At 43.9% G+C, this 24,483-nt stretch overlaps 1 protein-coding gene across 2 annotated transcripts in view; it reads right to left on the bottom strand.

Moving 5' to 3' along the window:
* The window catches only part of rapgefl1 (Rap guanine nucleotide exchange factor (GEF)-like 1), a 79,921-nt gene that overhangs the window by 33,610 nt on the left and 21,828 nt on the right, over nt 1-24,483 (bottom strand). For both annotated transcript variants that reach the window (XM_078529319.1, XM_078529320.1), the window contains exons 2-4: nt 21,337-21,935; nt 4,217-4,304; nt 544-685 (exon numbers count right to left, since the gene is read on the bottom strand). In XM_078529319.1, coding sequence (XP_078385445.1) covers nt 544-685; nt 4,217-4,304; nt 21,337-21,724 — 618 coding nt within the window. In that variant the 5' untranslated portion in view covers nt 21,725-21,935. The remainder of the gene's footprint in view (nt 1-543; nt 686-4,216; nt 4,305-21,336; nt 21,936-24,483) is intronic.

Here is a 24,483-nt window from a genome sequence, read left to right on the forward strand (position 1 = left end):
AGTAATGCCATGGGATCGTTTACATTCACCCAAGCAGGCAGATGGGACCGCTGCTTAACGTCTCATCTGAAAGGCAGCATCTCCGACCGTGTCGCACTCCATCAGTATTGTACTGGAGTGTCAGCCTTGGTTTCTGTGCTCAAGCCCTGAAGCGGGACTTGAGCCCAGAACCTTGTGATTCAAGGGCTACCAACTGAGCCACGGCTGGCACACAAATAAGTTAGCTCATAACGTCTTGAAGGACATTATCATGCTCACCTATGGCTCTGGAGTTTAGAACAGGCATATCCTTTAGAACTAACACCACTGTCTGTTTGGAAAATGAGTGTGTTCCCAGAAATCTATGAGTGAGTGTATTACAGCATAGTAGATGCAGAATTCACCCTCTAAGTGCTAAATTTTGTTTCAAACAATAATATTTATTTCAGATTTCTTGCACCTGCAGTATTTTAAATTTTTATCATGGTATATTTTTCACAGTACAGTGATATAATTTCAGTCAGGGAGTATGAAAATAAAAAATAATCAGGGCCAATCTCCTACCTTCAGCAACCTTACTGCAATTTCATCTTCCAGCAGGAGATCCTTGCATTTCTCTGCCCATTCAACTGTGATTCTCAGAACTGTCTGCTTCTTCAGTTGAGGATAGGCTTCATTCCAGTTCTCAGCTCTTTCAGAAGCACTCGTGCAGTATGTTACATGCTGTTAAGGAGAACAGCTCTGAAACCGTTTAAGGCATCCCCATTATAACTCAGTGAAGGGGAGAAGGGCCATTTGGAAAATCTGAAATCGGCTAGTTACATAAAAGATAGTTGTTGTTGAAGAGACAGTGAGGGATCCTGATACTATCATATCTTTTACTAATTTACTGAGTGTTCGTTACGATACGTGACTTGGGCAGGTAGTTTTAGGTACGGAGTTTCTTAACTTATGTACGAGGCATTGGATTTAGATGGTCAAACCTTGCATTATAGCAATCAAGACTGCTGAGCTCCATCACCCCTTGGTCAGCACTATTTATAATTTTGTTTCCATAAATCAGAAGGTAATGCCCTCTTTGCCCAGTCTCAAATTCTCCACCTGCCCTGAGGGCACCGATGCTTGTTAGTATTCTTTTCCATGGGTATGGATAGCCCCTCTGGCTTCTGGTTAGTCTGCCCATATGCCAGGGGACTAAGCACAAGCTCATCCTCAGCTAACATAGTAACATACGTACACAAGCAAACATGTGCACACACCTTTCAACAGGGGTCACAAGATGGTGACTGTGACTGTTAATTCAAGCTGATATTTTTCCTTGGCTCCATTCTAAGTTTGAGTTCAGTACTCCTACAGCTGTCTTGGCCGAGGTCAGAAAATTCAGAGCCGATTGGGAATGGAAATGGGACCCTTTCTACTCTGAGTCCTTCAATTCTCCACCGAGTGATGCATGGAATATTTCTAAATTGGCAGATGACACAAAGCTAGGTGGGGATGTGTGTTGTGGGGAAGATGCAAAGCAGCTTCAAGAGGATTTGGTCAGACTTAGTGAGTGGGCAAGAACATGGGAGATGGAATATAATGTGGAAAAATGTGAGGTTATCCACGTTGGTAGGAGGAACAGATGCGCAGAGTATTTCTTAAATGGTAGGAGATTAGAAAGGGGAGATGTACAAAAGGACCTGGGTGTCCTCGTCTGTAAATCACTGAAAGTTAACATGCAGGTGCAGCAGGAAATTAGGAAGTCTAATGGCATCTTGGCTTTTAATCACAAGAGGGTTTGAATACAGGAGAAGTAAAGTCTTGCTTCAATTGTATAGAAGCTTGGTTAGACCGTACCTGGAGTACTGTGTGCAGTTTGGTCCCCTTGCCTTAGGGAGGATATTATTGACTTAGAGGGAGTGCAACAACGGTTCACTAGACTTGTTCCCGGGATGGCGGGACTATCCTATGAAAAGAGATTGGGGAAACTGGGCCCGTACAATCTCATTGAAACCTACAAAATACTTAAAGAGATGGACAGGGTAGATACAGGTAAGATGTTTCCCCTGGTTGGGGAGTCTAGAACTAGGGGACACAATTTCAAAATAAGAGGGAAACCACTTAGGACCGAGATGAGGAGAAATCTTTTTACACAGAGGGTTGTGAATGTTTGGAATTCTCTATCCCAGAGGGCTGCGGAAGCTCAGTCATTGAGTATGTTGAAAGTAGAGGTTGACAGATAACTAAATGCCAATGATGTAAAGGGATATGAGGATAGTGTGGGAAAATGGCATTGAAGTGGATGATCAGCCATGATCGTATTGAATGGCAGAGCAGGTTCAATGAGCCTATTACTGCTCCTATGTTCCTATTCACCCGCTAGACTATAAGAAAAGCTCACGGTGTGTTGTATTTGATTACACCACCAGATGGAGGAGACCTAATTGCTGCAGGGACTGAACGTGAATGCAAGTCTCGAAGGGACTGTGTTTCAATCTTTGGTGTCACTCTTGAATGCTCCATAGAAACATAACATGCAACAACAGATTGCTATTTGTGGAATGTGTAGTCCTACAGCCACAACAACATTGTTAGTGTAGGACTAGGATGGGATTTAGGGCAGAACAGGGTAACTGAGGTTATTAAGAGAGAGCGTTATTAGGCTTAAGGCTACATACCAACACCGCTCTAGATTTTGCATTCCTCTATATCCCTTTCATTAATGGAAGTCCTGGATGACTAAGTATTGCTTGGGCTAATGGAAGCAACAATTGATGGGGAAGTACATTGTCTTCGTGGGAACTCAGCCAGGCGGGGCAGGAGGGGCTCAGGTTCGATCCCAGACAGAGCTGAATTGACTAACCTCAGTAATGAGGGTGGCCAAAGTGCAGAGTGCTGTTATACCCAGCACCAGTCAGTTGGCAAAGCAGAAAAAGACAATTCCTCTCCGAGTTGATTTCAAAGCAGCCCATTCTGACTGGACGTCAGGTGAGGACTTAGCTTTTTTGTTTTGCCTCACAACTACAACTTACATTTATATAGCGCCATTAATCTAATGAAGCATCCCAAGGTGCTTCACAGGAGGATTATAAGACAAAGTATGACAGCGAGCCACATATTAAGTCAGATGACCAAATTTTATAGAGGTAAGTTTTAAGGACCATCTGAAAGGAGCCTCGCAGTCAAACAGCCTCACTATAAAGGCTCATTTGTGAAAGTTTGCTACTTGGGCCAAGAATCGGATGGTGGCAGGGACGTGTCGAAGCATACCCCAGGAGTCGGTGGCCAGGAAATTGGCAGTCACGCCAGTTTGCCATCAACATGGGAATGAACGTTCATAGATGTTGGCCCAAGGCTCATAAGAAATTGATCCTCAGGTCTCAGTTGCACGAAACTGGCAAGTTTTTACCTGTGGGGGGAATCTATGGTGGAATGGGGGTGAGGGTGATGTGGTGTAGGGGCGATTACCAAGTTTCCAGTGGCCTCCAGTATTTTCTAGAGCCATGAGGAGGTGTCCTTTAAAGACCCCTAGTGTGGCCACTTTGGTAAATAAGTAATTAGCCATAATCCACAAAGGGCCACAGGTATCTCTCTCCATTAGAGAGAGACAACTGGTTTACACAGCTTGAGGGGCACCACTCCACATGAAGCCTGGGGCAAGGCAAGGAAGCAGGCCTCCATGAACTAACACAGCCAGCATGGGGATTGATTTCCCCGCCGTTGGAATCATTATGCATCACACCCCAACCATCTAGCCAACTGAGCTAAAACCACCACTGTAGCCCCCAAATATTTGAGCGGACCACGTGGGCACAGCGTGTGCCCCGTCCAGTTAAAACAGGCACCGGGATCCTGATTTGCAAATTTTAGGCACATAATATCTGCCCTGGGGGCATTTAGGTTTGCATCTGGTGCACTTGTGGAGGGTAGAAGGGGTGTGACAGGGCTTGACCTGAAATCCGTTCCCCCCAAAGCTCAAGAAAACGGAGGTGACGAGGTTTACTTTCTCAAAAGAAAAAATGCAGAGAACATTAAAGAGAAGAAAAAAATGAGAGTTGTGTTTATTTGCCAAAGATGATGGGAGGTCTCTAATTAAAAAAATAAAAAGACTAGGATGATCATTAATTTGGGTGTACATTCGTTTGTGGATAAAAGACATTTAACCCAATAGCTGATAGGAATATTACATATTTTGTCAGACAGACGTGGATTCCCGTTTGATTTAATAATGAGAGTGATGCAATGTTTTCCAAAGGAAGGATATTGTTTGTGCAAAACCTGAAGCAGCTTGTCAGTTGGCATGAAGACTGAGTGGGTGAGAAGGAAATCATCCAGTAAAATATCTGCAAGAAGACAGAAAAAAAATCATCAGAAACACTGCTTGAGTTCACTGCTAACATATATATATTATATATAAATAAGTATTTTACACACAATTTTAACTGCGATGATCTCGTTGTGGCTAATGACGCTGTAGTGTCCAGTTAGTAATGACGCCTGGGAACTGACTTGAAACCAAAAGAAACCTGCAGGACCTGAGCTGTTGCCATGAGGCACGAGGCACAACACAAATAAGATGTCCCGCCCGAGGAGACTTCTGCAGCCGCTAATTGGGAGGGCCTGGGCTACAGCTACAAAGAGAAGCTGTGAAAATAAATATTAACAGGAGTGGTGTAGGATTCTTGGCAGCCTGAACAAGGGTGTAGCACAGGATTTGGCACTTGGGTGGTTTTCACATCAGAGTTTCCAAGCTTCAGTTTTTGCTGTTTAATGGTGCTGGCATTCTTCTAGAATAAAAACAGAAAATGCTGGAAAAACTCAGCAGGTCTGGCAGCATCCGTGGAGAGAGGAACCAAGTTAACACTTTTGAGTCTTATATGACTCTTCCTCAGAACTGGAGAGAGGTAGAAATGTGATGGGTTTTACGCTGTTGCAAAATAATGGGGTTGGGGGCAGGGGGAGCAAACTAGAAAGTCAGAGATAGGTTGGAGGCCAGAAGAGATTAAATGACAAAGGTGTCATGGAACACAAGACAAAGAGAGTATCACGTGTCAGTGCAGACTCGATGGGCCGAAGGGCCTCTTCTGCACTGTGTGATTCCGTGATTAAAGACTAAAGCAGGCGTTAATAGCGGAATAGGTCAGCACTGTCTGAAAGCAGAATGTGTTAATAACAGAAAAAGGGTCAGTGTTGTCTGAGAGCAACTCTTGAGAACAAGATACAGACCGGCACCTGGGGGGACAGGGGGGTGAATCAAAATGGAGGAGAGAGTTCACGGTCTGAAGTTGTTGAACTCAATGTTGAGTCCAGAAGGCCATAAAGTGCCTAATTGGAAGGTAAGGTGCTGTTCCTCTTTCTTCTCCCTCACTTGGCTGTCACGCTTCTCCTGAGTTTTACTATGGAAGTTTGCGTTATGTAACTGCAAGAGAATTTCAAAATGTAATTGTGTTTAGAGAACTATGGCAGGAGGGGTAAATTCTGCACTGGTTTTTTACAAAGGCAAGTATTGATCAGAGAGGTAATCTATCTCTTGTTGCCTCACCTACCAGAGGAATCTAAGGTTTCTCCCCCTCCCCACACCCATTATCTGCTTCTTGACTGACCCGGCAGTGCATGTAAAGGAATTAATCATTCTGTACGGAGATATGATTGCCAAATTTGAATTTTGTTTGAACATACATAAACTCTTCCCGTAGTCGTGGCTTAATTGGATAATTGTGCTTCGAATTAACCTTATTCTATTGGCTTTGTGATAGGTAATATTCTTGCCTCTGATTCAGATGGCCATAGGTTTAAACCCCATTTCAGTATTGGGCAGCCAATCTAGCCTGACACTCCAGCGTAATGCTGAGGGAGCACTGCATTATCGGAGGAGCTGTCTTTCAGACGAGCTTTTAAACCGAAGTCCCATCTGGCTAGTTTTGGTTGATCTAAGTTAGACATTAAGCATAATCTGAATAAGAACAAGGGATTTCTGGCCAATGCTCATCCTAATCACCAAAAAACATAACTGGCCAGCCCTCCCAATTGCTGTTTGTAAGATTTTCTGTGCCCAGTTGACAGCTGCATTTGCTTAGGTAAGCTTGCGATGCATTTAAGCACTTAATAGGCTACGAAGTGTTGAGAGTCATCCTGAGATGTGAGGAGAACTATATAAATGCAAGAACATTTCTTTTTCTTCCTTCTATTCCACTCACTCTCTTATGTTGTATATGTTTCTCAGCACGTTCTAAAATGTGGATTCTAATCTACCAAAGGCGGAGCATTCCTCTGATGGCTGCAAGGGTTCTAAACGAAATGGTTAACCCAGTGAGATTGTGCCAAAGTGGCCCCAATTTGGCACCTGTTTTGATAATCTCAGGCAGACATCACTGTGGATTACAACCAATTGAAAAAGGAGACATTCAATCCCATCAGTCTGGCAGGATCTGAACTCAGGTTTTTGAATGATAGAATGCCCATCATTCCTGTGCTGGCCCTTTCGTAGTGTTATCTTTACAGGTAAGCCCCCAGCCTCCTTGCTCTGCACATTTCTACATTTCTAACTTCCATGATTTTCTTTCTACTTTCTACAATTTCTAACCCCTGAAAGAAAGGCTTGCATTTCTATAGCGACATTCACAACCGCAGGCTTTCCCGTAGCGCTTCACGGCTGATGAAGTACTTTGGAATCGCAGTCGCTATTTCCTATATTACAATGCTTCAAAAATACTTCATTGGCCGTGAAACACTTTGAGACGTCCTGCGGTCGGGGAGGGTGATATATAAAGGCAAACCTATTCGGAGCTACTCAGCATGCTACAATTTAGCTGTCCCCACTCCTGCCTTAAAGCCGCTGAACGCAAAAGCCTCACATGTGCCATATAAGTTAACCGTTTCCTGTGCAGGTTTCATACGCCACCATTAAACATCGTGTGTCAGGGATTGTGACAGGCACAAAAAAATTAGTTCCCATCACAGGGAAAAAAAGAATATTGTGGTTGCTACCTGCTTCTTTCACTGAGGCGTGTCACAGGAAATGCCTGTCCTCATTTTACACAGAATTCAAGGCAGCATTGTTTTTCTCTGGCCAGGCAATCACTTAATTACAAGATAAGATTCCACAAATACACAAAGCAAAAATCATTTACCAGGAATATAAGCACACCTACGCAATGACCTCTGTGGTACAATCATATTGGTTTCCCTTTGCATTTGGAGCAATTACTGAAGCAGAGTGTATACACAGATCTTTTTTTTTATTCTTTGATGGGATTTGGGTGTCACTGGCCAGGCCAGTATTTGTTGCCCATCCGTAATTGTCCTTGAACTGAGTAGCTTGCTTGGCCATTTCAAAGGGCAATTAAGAGTCAACCACATTGCTGTGAATCTGGAGTCGCATGTAGGCCAGACCAGGTAAGGATGGCAGATTTCCTTCCCTAAAGGGTATTAGTGAACCGGATGGGTTTTTACAACAATCGATGATAGCTTCCATGCCTGACACTAACTTTACATTTTAGATTTTTTATTGATCGAATTCAAATTCCACCAGCTGCTATGGTGCGATTTGAAGCCAACCACCAGAGCACGAACCTGGGTCTCTGGATTACTAGTCCAGTGACATTATCACTATTCCACATCTGCCTCTGTGGAATAAGATTTTATGGAAATACTTTGGATATTTTATACAAACACTGACGATGACATATTTGGGAGTATTGCTGCATAGTTTTGGGCACCATAGTGTCAGCCATGACTCAGTTGGTAGCACCTTTGCCTCCAGAACTGAGGGAGTGCTGTCACAGATGCTGTTTTTTGGATGAGACATTAAAGCGAGAGTGCATTGTCTAGCAAGCCACTCAGTTCAAGGACAATTAGGGATGGGCAACAAATGCTAACCTTGTCAGTGAAGCCCATATCCCATGAAAGAATAAAGAAAACAAATTATCGAGAAGAAAAACAAAGAGATATCCTGGCCAATATTTAACTCTGAACCAACATACTAAAACTCAGAACATATGGTCATTATCACATTGTTGTAACGGACCACGCCCTAATGTATGTATTTTTTGTTGAAAAATAGGTGTCTGATATGCATGGAAACCATGCTGAAGAATCTCCAAACCAAGGTGATGAGAAATCCATCAAGGTGGAGTTTCTGTTCTCTAAATAGGGAGTTCACACTCTCTTCTGTCAGGGAGATTTCCTAACTATCTGAGTCCAGTGTGCTTAGGCAGAGGCTGGTCACAGCCAATCCTCAGGAATCCTGAAGAGTGATTGTTTTGTCATCTTGCTCCTATCTGAAGCATAGGCACAAAGCAGGTTCCACTGAATGGTTATTCCAAATGTTGAAGGGACAGGGCTTTAAGTGCCGCAGTCCATTTCGCTCCAGCCTGATCACCGCAGCCACTGAACCCCTGTTTATATCACCATCTGTTATCATATCTGGATTCCGCCTAACATTGTCCAACGAGTTACTGTACGTGGGAAAGGTGACGAGACAAAATGACCCTCCTCCATATGGGATTGACATTGGTGCACTGAGTCGTTACCTTGATCAGTCAGCTCCTGTGGCATTTCTGATTCATCCTGATTTGCAAGCTCATTAAACTGGTGTGGAATAATAATGGATGGGTAGTCGGGTGGAATGTAGAAGGGCAAGAACACAATTGAAGCTTTTGGATAATCCAACATCGCTATTGACAACTAAACTTGAGTATTTTAAACAATTTTTTTAACTATGAAATTTTATTAGTGTCTACTTCCTTCCAATTTTGGGAATTTTTCCCATTTCCCCTGCCCCCCCTCTTTTACTGGAGGTAATGACTTTTGAGGGTGCAGTTGACTGTGCTGGCTTCCTTCCAGTACCTTGTCCAACTGACTAATCTCCCTACATGAGCCAAGGCTGTTTGATTGCTGGTGCATTGTGGCTAAACCCAATCCTATCCAATGTCCACACACGTTCTTTCCAACAACGGCTACTGGGTACCCGAGGAACACAGACGTACTAAGGCCAACTGAAGAACCCACTTGCTGCTCACCTCCCTTTTACTCAAAAGTGCAATTCCCTCCTATTTTTCTCCAAACCTCTTTTCACCCTTGGCTGTGCATCTCTATTGTCGGAGATTGCGGCTAGGGTTCTGGCAGGAGACCCTCAGGAGGGCAGCGGAAACATCTTAGGGAAGTCCTCAAAGTATCCCTGAAGAGGTCAAATAGACCAGCTGACCCTGGCTTTTGGCCAACCAAACTGGAGAAAGCTCATTCGGGAAGGCACCGAACACAATGAGACGCTTCATCGGGAACATGCAGAGGCAAAGTCGAGGTGTCGGAGGGAGCACACAAACCTCCAAATGGCCACTCTACCCTTCAAGCAAGCACCACTTGTCCCGCATGAGGCAGGGACTGCAGAGTGCACATTGGGCTTATCAGCAATCTCGGAATCCATTGAACTGGAAGGGAAGCAAGTCATCGTGGATCCTGAGGGACCGCCTAAGAAGAAGAGAGCACAGTGGGATGTGTGAAATTTGCCACCATTCAATAGGAAGGGAGGAGGCCCATAGCAGATGAGGGCATAAACTCAGCAGAGATTGAGGGAAATGAACCTGTGGCTGGGGGAGGGGAGGGTAGGGGGTCTCACTAATCCATGACACCACATTTAGTCTCATATACTTACATGTGACTAAGTCTGGTTATATTTATATCTAATGCATTATGATTGAACCTCATCTGTATAATAAGGCTACACTTACTGGCATAAACCATTACTCACCATCTTTCAATTAACTATTTGCAAATGACATGACTATTACACATGATTTTTCTACACATCCTCATACATATATGCGTGTTATAACCTGTTCTCTGAGGAATGGATTAAATTTCCACTTCATCATCAACATGATGTCAACCGAAGTTCAATGTAAGGAAATACGTAGATATTGGTGTGAAGAATAAGGAGGCCATCGTCATCTAATCCCTTCGACATATCCTTCTATCCCTTTCTATCCCTAAAGGGATTTGTGGGTATAGAGACACAGCTCGCTAAAAGTAGTAACCTAGGTTAACAAGGCCATAAAACAAGCAAGGAAAGCATCAAGGTCAACAATAGAATTGAAAATCGGAGAAGCTATGTCAAACTTGTACAGAACCTCGTTTAGACATCGTACCACACTTGGAGGTATTGTGAACAGCCCTGGGCTACATAGTATAAAAAAGATAAAGAGGCACTGGAGAAGTTGCAAAGACAATTTACTACAATGATACCAGAACTGTGACTTGGAGCCTGATTTTAACTCTGTGTAAGTGAATATGTTTTTAGTGAGTGTCTAGCAGAAACGATTGAAACATTTGGGGTTCATTGCTCTAGGAAAAAAAGTCTGAGGGATAATGTGACAGATGTTTTAAGGCTCTGACAGTGGTTAATAGAGTAAACACACAGGAGATGTTTCCACTTCCAAGTGAGACCAGAACCAGGGGCTGTAATTTAAAGATAGTCACTGATAAATCCAAAAGGGAATTCAGGAGAAACTTCTTTACCCAGAGGTTGATCAGAATGTGGAATTCAACAAAACAAGGAGTAGTTAAGGCAAGTCGTCTAGATGCATTTAGGGCAAGTTAGATAAATACACAAGGGAGAAAGGGATAGAAGGATATGTTGAAGGGATTAGATGATGATGTATGGAAGGAAGCTTGTGGACCATAAACACCTGCATGGACCTGTTGGGCCGAATGTTCTATTTCTATGCTGTAGATACTTCGTAATCAAGAACTCCAAACCAGGTGTAGGATATAGAGTAAAACTCATTCAACAACTGCCACTTGGGATTGCCGACATTGTTTTCATGTCAGAACTTAATGCTTGAGAGAGAGAGAGAGAGAGGGAAAAAGAAAAAAATACTTTAAGCCAATTAAACTGGGCTGCATTAGACCTCAGTTCCAAGTGTAGGATAAACAGTGAGGCATCCATCCTCACTTTGTGCAAGATTTTAACAACATAATGAACAGCCTTCAAGGGCCTGTTATATTTATTAAAATGTCCATGTTATAAGTCAAAACTCTCACCTGGCTTGTACCAGTGTCTGACATTGCAAACTTACTTTATTGTCTAATGTAACATTTGAGAACAATTCTTCAACAGTCTATCTGACACTGTTTTATGTCAAAAAGAGAATCTCCGTCCTCTGAGATATCAAGATCTTTTTAAAGTTGTGGCAATACGGAGGTGAACTGTATGTGATTCATTAATGAATCAAAATGAACCAAAGGTTATTATTTGGGACCATTGTGCCAAGTCCAGTTCATTAGCACAGCCAATTCTACTGCTTATTCATTTTGACCTTCTACGCAGTGTTAGGACTGCAACTACAGTGATTCCTCACTCAGCGTTGATTCGATCAAAATTGTTTCATTATAACGTCGCTGATACAATAGGGAACATACATCCCTTTAATGTCATTAAGTTCTACATGACGTTGTCTACTCTGTGTTGGTGCTGATTGTTCCAACTTTCTAGTAGATTTTATTACAGAATAAAAAATCTAGAAAGGACGGGTAAAATTTTTAGCTTGGCAGGCGGGCGCCCGCTTGACCCGACCAAGCGTAAAATGACTCGCAATGACGTCAAGCGAGCGTCCCGACGTCGTCGCGCACTGGCGCAATATGTCAGTCGGTGGGGGCACGCGCCGGAGTCAGCAGTGCGCCGGCCGACAATTAAAAGGCCCGTTAAGGCCGTTAAATGATCAATTAACTTGAATTTTTCGCTGCCCGTCCAACCTTACGGTGGGTGGGCAGACGGAAAGGCCAAGCGACCTCTGCCATTTTTAGGGAACCTCATCCACGGGCGGGAGGAGGTTTCCCAAAGCAGATAAAAAATAAAATTAAAAATTTAAAAACTTAATTAATAACACGTGCCTGGTCATGTGACAGAGTCACATGAGGGGGATATGTTTCATTACATTTTTATTTTCTTTATTATTTTTATTTTTAACTCCTCATCTCCCTGAGGCAGCTCCGTGCCTCAGGGAGATTATAAAGCGCGCACTTGCGCTCATGCCGTGCTCGCCTGGCTCACACTCTCCCCACCCCCTCCCCCGCACAGGCAGCCACGAGCGCTGCCCCACGCGTTTCACGCCGGGCGGGCCTTAATCAGCCCACCAGCGTGAAATTGCCACCTGGCCCCCGATCGCGGGCGGCCGTCGGCTTCCCGCCCACCCACCCGACATGGGTGAAATTCCGTCCGATATGTGGTTAAAAAAAATGCAATAAAATGGGTTGATAATTAGAAACTATTTTGTAGGCACTGTCAGTGGGCAGTAAAGGAGGCTGAATAAAAATATATAGTGGACTGTGAAAACAGCTAGTAAATCTACAACATACTGTTGCATTTCCTGTTTAACGTTTGGCAGTTTATAGCCCAAGCCATGGCCTAACAGAGTGTTTATTCTAAAACAAAAACAGAATTACCTGGAAAAACTCAGCAGGTCTGGCATGCATCGGTGGAGAAGAAAACAGTTGACGTTTCGAGTCCTCATGACCCTTTGTTTTTATCAGAGTGTTTATTCTACCCCATTCCAAAATCAAGAAAGATCACAAGGGATAATGTGAAATGGCTAGAAAGCTATAAGACAGCGACAGTAAACAAATTACCTAGACAATGAGCAGGTAAATAAATAGACAATGAGCAGGTAAATAAAAGCACAAACTATTACACTAAACCCAAGAAAAATATTGGGACTAAAACCCCTAAAAACCTAACAATGCTGGCAATTAAAAAGGTAGGAGCAGAATATTTACTCAGAGACCAACAACCTATTCAAACAGAATTTGGGCAGAGGCAAACAGCACTATTTAAAATGTTTACACATGCTCAAAAAGAGCAGATAAAGAGATACACTTCAGCTGTACGGTTACACAGGGAAGAAGTAAAGGAATGCACTTGTGTTAGACAAAAAAAATCATTAGTGCAGGTTCAAAAGGGAGGATCGGGAGTAATAGGAACAAGGCAAAATCTGACATCCTTACCTGGTCTGGTCTACAAGTGACTCCAGACTCTCAGCAATGTGGTTGACTCTGAACTGCCCTCTAAAATGGCCCCGCAAGCCATCCAGTTCAAGGGCAATTAGGAATGGACAACATATGCTGGCAAAGTGCAGGAGAAGCTGATTAAATCAGTGCTGGCTTCAACTTTGGCTCTAAAACGGTTGTCAATGGCAGGGAAAAAATGGTCAGAGGGAGGGTGTAGTTCTGGGATCTGCAAAACAGTGAATTGGAGACGACTGTGCAACAATTAGCGTGCCCGCTGTCAAGACAAGGAAGCTGCGGGCAGATGAAAAGCGAGTGTCAGGCAGTCGTTCAGTACTTCAGGCTCAGTTCAGATTGGGCTGTCCGTATGTGTGCCGATCACAAGCACCCTTGCTCGACTGCTTCACAGCACGACAAGCTGCGGTAGCTTTCCCCCCCCCCATTATTAATACTATAATAGGAGTCTAGGACTAGTTGTAGGACTTAAAGGATTTATTCTGGCTAGACTTTAATAGGTTAATGAACAGTTATCGTCTCAACATTTACAATGGTGAGAATGGAGAGTCTGGGGCTGTACAATTAAAATTAATAGACACTCCTCATTATTATCCAGAACAGTCTCCAAGAGGTATGAAGCAAGAGCAAATCTTGGCAATGAAATGCACATTTGATTTAACAAGTAGAAAACTGAATTGGACAAGAAGGGGGAGTTTGATGGAATGCATGTAAGTGCTTATTATCTATTCCTCAAGAAACAATCCAAATGGACATTTTCTCCTGATACTGGATAGAGAGATATGGGTCAAAAGCAACATATTTCTTCACTTTCAAATGCTTTATTGCCTAGGTAATTAAAAAAATACTAAGTGCGTGGAAAAGCTTATTCTTTATGTGGATTCTAAATGCATCATTTTACTATCACAGGAAAGCTTTCCATTTTAAGAAAGCCTATTAAACGTATTTCTTTGACAAACCATGTATGATTAGTCTCTTTATTAACACATTTATCTTGTCTTCTAAACGAGGTTAGGGAAATTGGCAGCTGCGTCTCCTACATTACAGCACTTCAAAAATAGTTCACTGAGCACAAGGCACTTTGGGACGTCCTGAGGTAATAAAAGGTATTGCGTAAATGGACATCTTTCGTTTTTCTTTTCGTAACTACTGGTAATACTTCCAAGAAGTAAAACCAGTGCAGAACGTCGCCCTGAACCCCAAGAGCAGAACACCATCCTAACTATACCATCTGCAAAAAAAAAAGCATTTCCAAACTCCAACATCAAGAGCCAATGCCCATCCAATAACAGCTAATCCTTTACGTAAAATTAACAACACTTAAATTTGAAATTATTTACAGCTCGGACATACTTGAGCAATGAGGAATCTACCATGAAGACAGTAAACGCACTTCAAAAGTGGCTTATTGACTGAAACATTTTGGTCTCTCTCTTGCATATCCAATGCCAGTATTACAAATTCCCAGATAAAAGCAAAAATAAAAGCAAAATACTGCGGATGCTGGGAATTTGTAACAAAAACAAAAATAGCTGGAAAGACTCAGCAGGTCTGACAGCATCTGTGGAGAGGAAGACAGAGTTAACCTTTCGAGTCCGTTCTGATGAAGAGTCATATGGACTCGAAACGTTAACTCTGTCTTCCTCTCCACAGATGCCGTGAGACCTGCTGAGTCTTTCCAGCTATTTTTGTTTTTGTTACAAATTCCCAGGTCAGGTACAGTGGAGCTGTGCAGATTAAACTCTTTTGTCCTAGGAATGAATGCACCTTAATGCTAACCCTAGAACAGCAGTGCAGAGTACATCAGTGACAAGTTGTTCCTGTTTTAGCCATTCTTTCTTACTTCCTAAATGAAACTGTTGATTCAGTTGTCCTTTAAACTCAGTTGCAAAGGTGGCTGCTGCTGAGCTGTACCTGGAGGATGAGGGCACATCGATAACCATACGGCCTCAAAGCTGGCTATATGGGGTCTAGAGGCACCAGAGCTGGTCAGGCAGGTTCCAGCGAGGGATGGAGGGAGTGGGGTTGCTTAGGGCAGGAGACACTGTTGCCACCGGGAGTGCCTCCCATGGGCCAAAGAGCGCCGATAAGGAACGCAAACCTCCCCACCCGGAGCATGCCGGGAGGCTACCAGGGTTTACCCGGTGATCTCCACACATGATGGAGGTCTCCCCAAACACTGGTAAAATGTCATAGAAGGCAGGAAGAGGCCCTTAATTGGTCACTTAAGTGGATCAATTGGGTGCGGTCAAGCCGTCTGCCATCTTTCCCACTGCTGGGGAGGTGTCAGCTGTGGCTCAGTTCATAGCACCCTCGCCTTTGAATCAGAGGGTTGTGGGTTCATGTCCCACTCCCGGAAACCAAGAACTGTGATTGTACTCGAAAGAGTTGCAATCTGTGACTGTTGATAACTCGAAAGAGTTTCCCACTGCTGGCAAGATGACATGGTGGTGGGAAGACCTTGGGTATGTCACCCGCCATCTTCTCATGCCATTTTTCCAGCCATCTAGCCCATCCCAAACGGGCTGGTAAAATTCAGCCCATCATCTTTCCATTAGGCAATAATTTACTTTCAAAATTGGTGGTTTCCACAAAGACAGCAAGACTAAGCAATGATTATTTACTTAAAAAGGAAGCAGTTAAATGCAGATCTCGATGGAGGAAACAGGCTAAAGCAGATACTTGGCACTTATATCAGTCAGGCTGATGGGTCTATGGCTTAATGTGCAATAAAGTGGCCTAGCCCCATAAGAAGCTTTGGGAGATCAGCCATGATCTAACTGAATGGTGGAATAGACTCGAGTCCCTGTGGGAGTGTGGGCAAAAATCTACTGATCTCCTATTAGTGCTTACACAACAAATCACTGCATATTAACGCTCACTTAGAGAATGTATTAACTGTTAACACGGTGTGATATTATTACTCAGCATTTTTTGGTGAATATTTCTACTGATAAAAGTGAGGGAAGTCAGCGCGATGGATCAAAAGAACTTTGCTTTTTGCAATGATTGTCAGCGTCACATTTGACCTCAGGAACTCACCACTCAGAGAGTACAACTTGCAGTTAAAATTTTGAAACAAAGTTGAAATGAGGTCATTTGTGGATGTGGAGTGTTTTGAGAGATTAGTTAAGCAGTGAATTTCTCTAAATGCAGCAGAAATCAGCAACAGGTAGCACACATTGAAGATATGCCTACACAGGGTGCAGAATACAACAATAAACTTAACTTTATTAATGCTATCATATGGTATTGCATTGGCATATAGGAAAATGTCTCTGAACAAAAGGTTCTTTAGATAGATATTAATCTTATGTAGTACGTCAGTTTGCATTTGTAAGACGCTGTACGGTAGAGCTCTCATGTGTGAGAAATTGTTAAGTCAATAGCATGCTTGAGTACATAATTGAACTGTAGAAGATGGTACAATCTGAAAATAAAGGTCACTAGCTGCTGTTATTGAATCGGTGTCTCAAACAAATTGAATTTCCACTTATGGAAAATGCTCACATTGTGAGCCCAGTCCAATAACAGAGAATTCTTTCCGTCAAATTAATGATAAGGCTGGTGCTTTAAATTATGTCTTCTTACACCGTCAGGTCCATACAGTCGTCAGGATCCTCCTGTGCTTACTCTGAAAACAATGCGGTCATTAATGACCTGCATTTATATAGGGCCTTTCATAACCACAGGACATCACAAAGCCAATGACACACTTTGAAGTGTAGTCACTGTTGTAATGTAGAAAATGCAGCAGCCAATTTGCACACAACAAAGTCCTACAAACAGCAACGAGCTAATGACCAGATAATTTGTTTTTTTGTGTGATGTTGATGGAGAGATAAATAAACAACCATGACACTGGGGATAACTCTCTTGCTCTGCTTCAAAATATTGTCAAGGGGTCTTTTTATATTCACCTGAGGGTAGATGAGGCCTCAGATTCACATCTTATCTGAAAAACAGTACCTCTGACAGTGCAGCACTCCTTCAGTACTGCACAGAAGTGTCAGCCTTGATTTTTGTGCTCGAGTGCTGGAGTGTGACTTGAATCCAGAACCTTCTGACTCACAGAAGAGAGTGCTACCAACTGAGCTACGACTGACAAAAGAAGATCCCACTTATCCTGATACACACAACAGCCTTTGATGGATGGAAAACTGCTTTCAATAATTTTTCTTAAGGATTTTTCAATTAATGGGCTGTTAGACTCACGAATATGATTTTTCTGACCTTCCTTTTCCTGGTGTTCTTTTATCTGTCAGAGCGTGAACAATGTGATTCATACCAGAATAAAGAAAACCAGGACGAGCGTTCAGGTAAACACATACTTCACACTGAGATCTGTTAAAATTACAGCTCTTTAAATCCAATTTCTCTTTCTCGGGCTGCAAGGGGAAAGAGTCTGCATTTATTTATTGTCTTGTCCTATTTGTCAGGAAGCCCCAAAGCACTTCACATCCAACAAATTATCTTTTGAGATGCAGTCATTCCTTTTTGATGTGCATCGTGCGCTCGGTGCAGCATTGAAGTGTCAGCAAAGATTATGTGTGCAAGTCTTGGAATGGGGCTTGAAGACAGAACCTTGTGACTTGGGATACTGCCACTAGTCATTCATTCATCTATATGCACATCCATTAACAAGACCACCCATGGTGTACACAACTACAAGACTACCAGAGACTTTCTTGTGCGTCCTTCACTGAATGCTTCCCCCTGATATTAAGTCAAAGGCACATTGGGAGAGTGGGGTCTGATCACGTGGGAAATCCGGGTGTAAGTTCAGTGTCTCCGTATGGCGTTTTGACGCGGTCACCTGATTATCATTTTACATTCAGGTTTGTCATCAACTGCGGGCAAGTTGAGGACCCACATGACCCGATCTCAACTCCAGTATTGAAAAGGCCAATCCAAAGATGGAATTTCAAAGAGTGGGGAGGTTTGGCACAGAGACAGCAACTGCAGAATACAGACTCAGGATGTTCAAAAGCTGTGTCCCATTTTAATGATCTCCCTTGATGTACTGTTGGGGGCTGTGAAGAGTGGAGGAAGATATTATCCCATAGCTGTAGGAGGAAGGAACCTGCTGCTGCCACTTAGAAGGCATGGATGGAGGTGGTCCATGGGGTCAGCAGCAGGAGTCTAGCGGCACACTCTAGATTCAATGCAAGAAGCTCTTTAATGACCTAACCAGGCCAGGAAAGGTAAGTAGTTGCACACTCACCTGCGCCCTGTTTTGTGCACCGTTCCACCCCGTCACTCTGCCTTCTCTAACCCATTCTATCATATCAATCATCACATTCGCTTACTTTGCACATATATCCATCCTTCTCTTTCTGTGCACTTCCTCAAAGTCTCACCTATGCTGTCACTTACCCTCATCTTTATCTCCCTGACAGCACCCTCAAATAACTTCCATTCAGTGAACAGATGCTATTACAGTCATTTGTTAGACGTTTAATAGTACAGAACTTGAGTATTGCTGAAAAAAGAGACAAGTCTAAGCTTTTCCTGTTGTACTCATCAGGACACTTGCAAGAATACCAATATATGGGGCAAAACAACAATTTATACGACATATCTTCACATATATAGGGTGGGATTTTCCTCCTTCACCCACCGCCAGGATCGTCCTGGACTTCTGGCTGGGGGGGCAGGGGGGGGGGTGCTGCCCGTGACAGAGCCGGAAAATCCCGGCCACAGTCGTTTGTTAGTTCTGCTTTTCTCACATTGCAGAAGAGAGCACAGAACAGGAGAGGGAGATGGAGAGAACTGGAGGTGCCTGGCACTGATTCCCGACTGGACAAGCGCAGGAGAGGCAGTATGAAAATCAGTGGTGTCCGTACAGTTCACAAACACCGATGTGGGGTTGAGAGGATTGACAAGCGCGTGCAAATCAGTGACACCCTGCACTTGTAGGAAGCCAGTCAGAGACTCAAACTCAGGCACCTGCTCATCCTGACTGGCATCGCTGTTTATAGAATTGCCAGCCTTGGTAAACAACTCACCTGACACCTGACTCATGCACTTTATGGGCCGCCGTCCTGGATATGTCCCTGGCAAATCCCTGGGAAGAATCCAGAGGTTGAAAGTGGTGGTTACTTTGACAGCTGCTTTTAATATGTGGTCACCAGGTGCAGCAGGGAGTCAGGCTTCTCGTAGGAGGCTGTAGGTGTCGGCCACCACCTGACATGACAACCCGAGCCTCAGGATCAGCAGTGCTTCAGAAGATCAGGCTCTGCCTGTCAGCCCTGTGCAGAGGATAGTGGCTCCTCTCCGCTGTCCAGCTGCAGCTGGTCCTATTGTTTCTTGTCCGAGGCCTGCCCAAGGCAGCTCAGGCGCCGCCCATCCTGATGCAATTCCGAAAGCCTCCGACGTGTAGAAAGTACCCTCTCAGCAAAAAAAACCCTTTCCCATTCACAGGTAAGAAATCAGCTATAAGCACAGTGTTTATTGCAGGTTTTTCCATGGGTTTGAATCAGCACTGTGGAGCTCAGGCCACAATCTGATCAGCCATGATATTACTGAATGGCAGGGCAGGATCAATGGGCCCAATCATCTATTTCTGCTCCTATTTATCATGATCTTATGATCTGTGTTCTCTCCGCGTTTTCACTGGCAAGTTTCAGGAGACCTAGTGAACCTGAAGACGCACCATTAAATTTAATGGGTTGAAATATCTTTCCAATTCAACAATTAGCAGGTTTTTTTAATTCGTTCACAGTGTGTGGGTATCGCTAGTTAGGCCAGAATTTATTACCAACTCCTAATTGCCCTCAAGGTGGTGGTGGTAAGCCACCTTCTTGAAATGCTGTAGTCCATGTGGTGTAGGTACATGCACCAACGCTGTAAGTGAGGGAGTTTCAGGAGTTTGACCGAGCAACAGTGAAGGAACGATGATATCGTTCCAAGTCAGGATGGTGCATAACTTGCAGTTGGTGGTGTTCCCACGCGTCTGCTGCCTTTGTCCTTCTTGGAGGTAGAGGTCGTGGGTTTGGAAGCTGCTGTCAGAGCAGCCTTGGCGAGTTGCTGCAGTGCATCTTGTAGATGGTATGCACTGCTGCCACTGAGGTGGCAGGAGTCAATATTTAGGGTGGTGGATATGGTGCCAATCAAGTGGGGCTGCTTTGTCCTGGATGGTGTCGAGCTTCTTGAGTGTTGTTGGAGCTGCACTCATCCAGGCAAGTGGGGATTATTCCATCACACTCCTGACTTGTGCCTTGTTGATAGTGGCCAGGCCTTGGGAAGTCAGGGGTAGAGTAACTCACTGCCGAATATGCAGCATTTGACCTGCTCTTGCAGCCACATTATTTATACAGTTGGTCCAGTTAAGTTTCTGGTCAACGGTAACCCCAGTATGTTGACGGTGGGGGTATGTAATAGGCAACCTGCTTCTCCCGAGTGGTTCACATGGACGCAGCCTCATGCACTCCAGTTAAACTGTCAGAGCCAGTTCCCGGTGTGCTAATATTTTTGCACCCCTCACTGCCCACACCCAAACCCACGCGCTCCTCCAGGTTAAATCACCTCCAATTGTTTTTCTATTACCAAGAAATCACATCCAACATGGCTGCCGGGCTTGATCCAAGTGAATGCCCATTGCCAGACTGCTGGGAAAAACAGACAACTACTCACCGACCCACTAGAGAACCAATAATAGAAACATGCAAAGCACAAAAGCCAACAAACCCAACTCCCTCTCCCTGAAGAAAAACAGCAATTAGCTCTTTAGAGTGATCAACAGCTGCCATAATACAAGCAAACTTTATGACTGGACAATAAAAACAACATTGCAGAATTTACAGGAACATTACGTCTTCCTGCTCACTATTTTGAAAGAAACTGATGCATTTAATTTAAATTCACTCAATCTTTTGGGGGTAAATTAGCATTTTGTCACTTTAGAAGTCTCAGGTTCAGCACTCATGTTTAATGGAGAGCCACATCCTGTTTACATAGGATTGTAGACCCAGCCATTATCCAATTACAAGATTTCTTTCAAAGGAGACCACAAAGTCATTTGGGTTCAGAACTAGAATGACATTTTGGAAACCCAAATGGAGCTTGAAGCACTAGTCATGTTTTGCTCTTATCCTGCCTAAGCTTTAAGCGTGCGTTCACAATCTTTGGCACAGAGCCAGAGAAAGTGGCGCCGTACTTGTGGAAATTGACCTGAATCCAGGTTTTAAAATCTGATCTACTCAAAATTTGATCAAATTGGCTTTTTTAACTCTGCTCAATCAGTGCTCATCATGAACGGGCACCTCCACCACAGTGTTTGACAGTTACATATATTCCTGTCCAAGTGGCATAGGTGCTGCTTCCTTCAGTCTTAGATATTGACAATGTTCTTACACTTACCTGCATCCACGCTGTTCTTTGAAGTCTCCACCAGTCCCTCCAGCACATGCTCCACGATGTTCTCTGGGGTGTCGGAGAGATGCCACAACTTACTGCTGAGCGTGGACCCATTGGGGCTGATTTCTCCTGACGACAGGGAGGGACTGGTCAAGTCATCCTCTGTGTCTGTCCATTTACTCTCCAGGCAAGCAATGTCTGGGCTAAACTCATCCTTGGGGCTGGGGCTGTCACTCCCGGACACTGTATCCTTTAAAAATGGAAGTATTTTGGACGCGCTCGGCCGCCGCTTCAGCGTCCCCGGGAAAAAGCCATCCTTGTCCACGCGGCTTCTGGTCAGGGTCGAGGTTTGTTTCTTCAGGAATTTTTCTATCTGCTTCATCCCTGTCATCGTTTTTGAATACTGATCGGAGCTGAATGGTTTTCAGCGAGTCTGAACGCCTGTGTCTTCTGGGTGGGGCTCTACCTCATCACCGAGGCTGTTTGTTTCAAATGAAGGCGAACATAGTGCTGGAGGGCAGTTCACTCCCATTGACTGTTTGAAGCAAAACAGGAATTTCCATGGCAGTCTGCAAGCTGATACTAGTAGGTGAGAGGGAGAACTGGGGAGCAGAAGCAAAAACAACAGAGCAGTAATCAGACAAGGTGCTAGACATTCAGCGAAATTAATTCCAAACCTTGAAAATAATGGAAAGGGAATTTCCGGAGATTCAAATGTTTGACTTTCAAAGTTCCTCTCAACTTAACCCTTTAAATCCTTCCATCTTCTGGTTATTTTCTCCCTTTTCTCAGCTCCCTCCCAGTGCCATATATCATTCTGTGCTTGAATCGGGCAGTTAAGAAAGATTTGCATTTATATAGTGCTTTTCACGGCCGCAGAGTGTGCCAAAATCAATCCTTTGCAGCCAACGCTTTTTGAAGCGTGGTCACTGTTGTACAGGATTGGATCTCTTCCCGGGGTAATGCTGCCTTGTGACTGACTACTAGGAGGGACGGTGAGAATCTCAGGGTGAAACGCACACCAACTTTTCAACCCTCCCAGGGTTAGTGCTTAACTTTCACTTGACACTTTTGCCCTATTAGCATCTCCCTGACCTTTTCTCCCGAGGACCAGGTTAAGAATGGGAACTCACCACGTGGGGAATTTCAGAGACCCATGTGATTCCACAACACGTAGCACAGAGTTGGTACAGCATTAAACTATTAAGCCTCTGGTTCCTACTTATAACAAGCTCCTGTCAAGTCAGCGCAATTCTTCAGATATATTTTTTTGAGATTGCTCAGATTGCTTGGGGAAATCCTAAATCAAATCTTTAGGTGATGTCAGCTGGAGGTTACAATAGTCCCTATATCCCAGGATTATAAATCAGCCAGGATTCCTGTTCCTGATTATGATCTAATGACTTTCACTGGAAATGTGTGCACAATCATAGAATCTTACAGGACATAAGGAGGCCATTTGGCCCTTCATGCCTGTGCTGGCTCTTTGAGAGCTATCCAATTAGTTGCACTCCCCATAGCCCTGCTATTTTTTTTCCTTTCCAAATATATATCCAATTCCCCTAAGGAAGTGACTGTTGCATCTGCTTCCACTACCCTCTGAGGCAGTGCGTTCTAGATCATAACAACTCACCGTTAAAAAAAAAGATTAACATTGAACAACGATAAGCTTCAGTTCTGGGGTCATGTTCCCCCAGCGGGTGAATGATGACCCATCTGGTCCCAACGTGAAGAATGGTCACTTGAACAAGTCACTGGAGGATCCAATATTCTTCGAAAAATCCCCAACATCTGTCAGCACTTTCAGGACAGCAGCACCGAGAGGATGACGGTAAGAACGTAAATCATACTGCAATTGGAAGTAGCACAATCTAATAGGTCCTACGGGCTTCTGCACACTCTCAAAGTAAGTTGCATTGACATGGGTTACATGAAGTCAATCCACACCACTTGCTGTCTGGCCATGCTATTATGGGAATGGGGTTAGGCTGGGAGATGGCAAGAAGGGATATGCTCAGCCCCTCAATCTAAATAATTGATAACGGTCTTATGATTAGCAGGAGAAGTTATTTTCTTTTCCAGCCATTTCTCTACACCATCCGAACCTCCTCCTCCCCCCACCACCCCCCACCCCCCACCCAACCAGCCCAAGAAAATCAGCAAAACATACTTAGTTTTAATTTGACAAATTGCTATCTCAGCCCTTTCACTGCTAACGTGTCCTGCATCAAACACGCGTTACTGGCTCGTTAAACAGTCCGGCACAAACACAGGCACATAAGCACCAGTGTAAAAATATCAAAACGGGGTGGAGGCTAAATTTAAACAAATGTTAATCATTCTTGATCACATTACTGTTCATCACTTCAAATGGTAAACTCAAGTGACTGACACGAAGAGTAAGTTGCTTCAGTCTGGTTAACCCTTCATTATCAGGATAGTTATCAGTCTTGGTGTGAATACTGCATATCACAGGTCTTGAATATTCAATCTTTCACAGCTGTAGTAGCCAATAAATTATTTTTAAACTCCACTGGGTGCAGTGGTAAATAAAACACAGAGTAAGGACGTGAACAAATTGCATTACATTTTCTTCAGGAAGCAGGGAAAAGTTTTGATGTTTTAGTGGACTTTCTGATGTAATACTGAGCAGCAAAGACCAGGAAGATCCCAGGCACAATCTTTGCACCGAGCACTTAATATGCTAATCTTAGGCCAGTGAAAGGTGGTTGCAGATGGCCGCAGTGTACCTGGGCTTCAGAGAGTGAAGAAAATAAACCTTCCCACTCCAGACTATTGGCCAGCGACCCTTGCTGGATGCGTGGATATTAGATGGGTACAGACTCCAGCTCAATGCCATGGTGCAACAGCAGTCACCTGGTGGCCTTCCAGATGAAGGAAGGCCACTGGATTGAGGTTCCAAAGGGACGTTGACACCTCTGGAACTGAAAGAAACCTCTGGAACGGAAACCGCTTATGATTCAGTGTCTTCAGGGGAGACGAGATATTTGAAGAAAGGAAGAGAAAAAAAACCAGAGGATATTTGATCTCAGTTGGTCAGATTATCCTATCTTCCTGCTTGCATATCCCTCTCTCCCTGAGCTGGCTCTGAGTTCTGCGTTGCGTCTTCTTCCTGGTTCACAACTCATG

This window comes from Cetorhinus maximus, chromosome 25, assembly GCF_964194155.1.
Source record: "Cetorhinus maximus chromosome 25, sCetMax3.hap1.1, whole genome shotgun sequence".
NCBI lineage: Eukaryota > Metazoa > Chordata > Chondrichthyes > Lamniformes > Cetorhinidae > Cetorhinus > Cetorhinus maximus.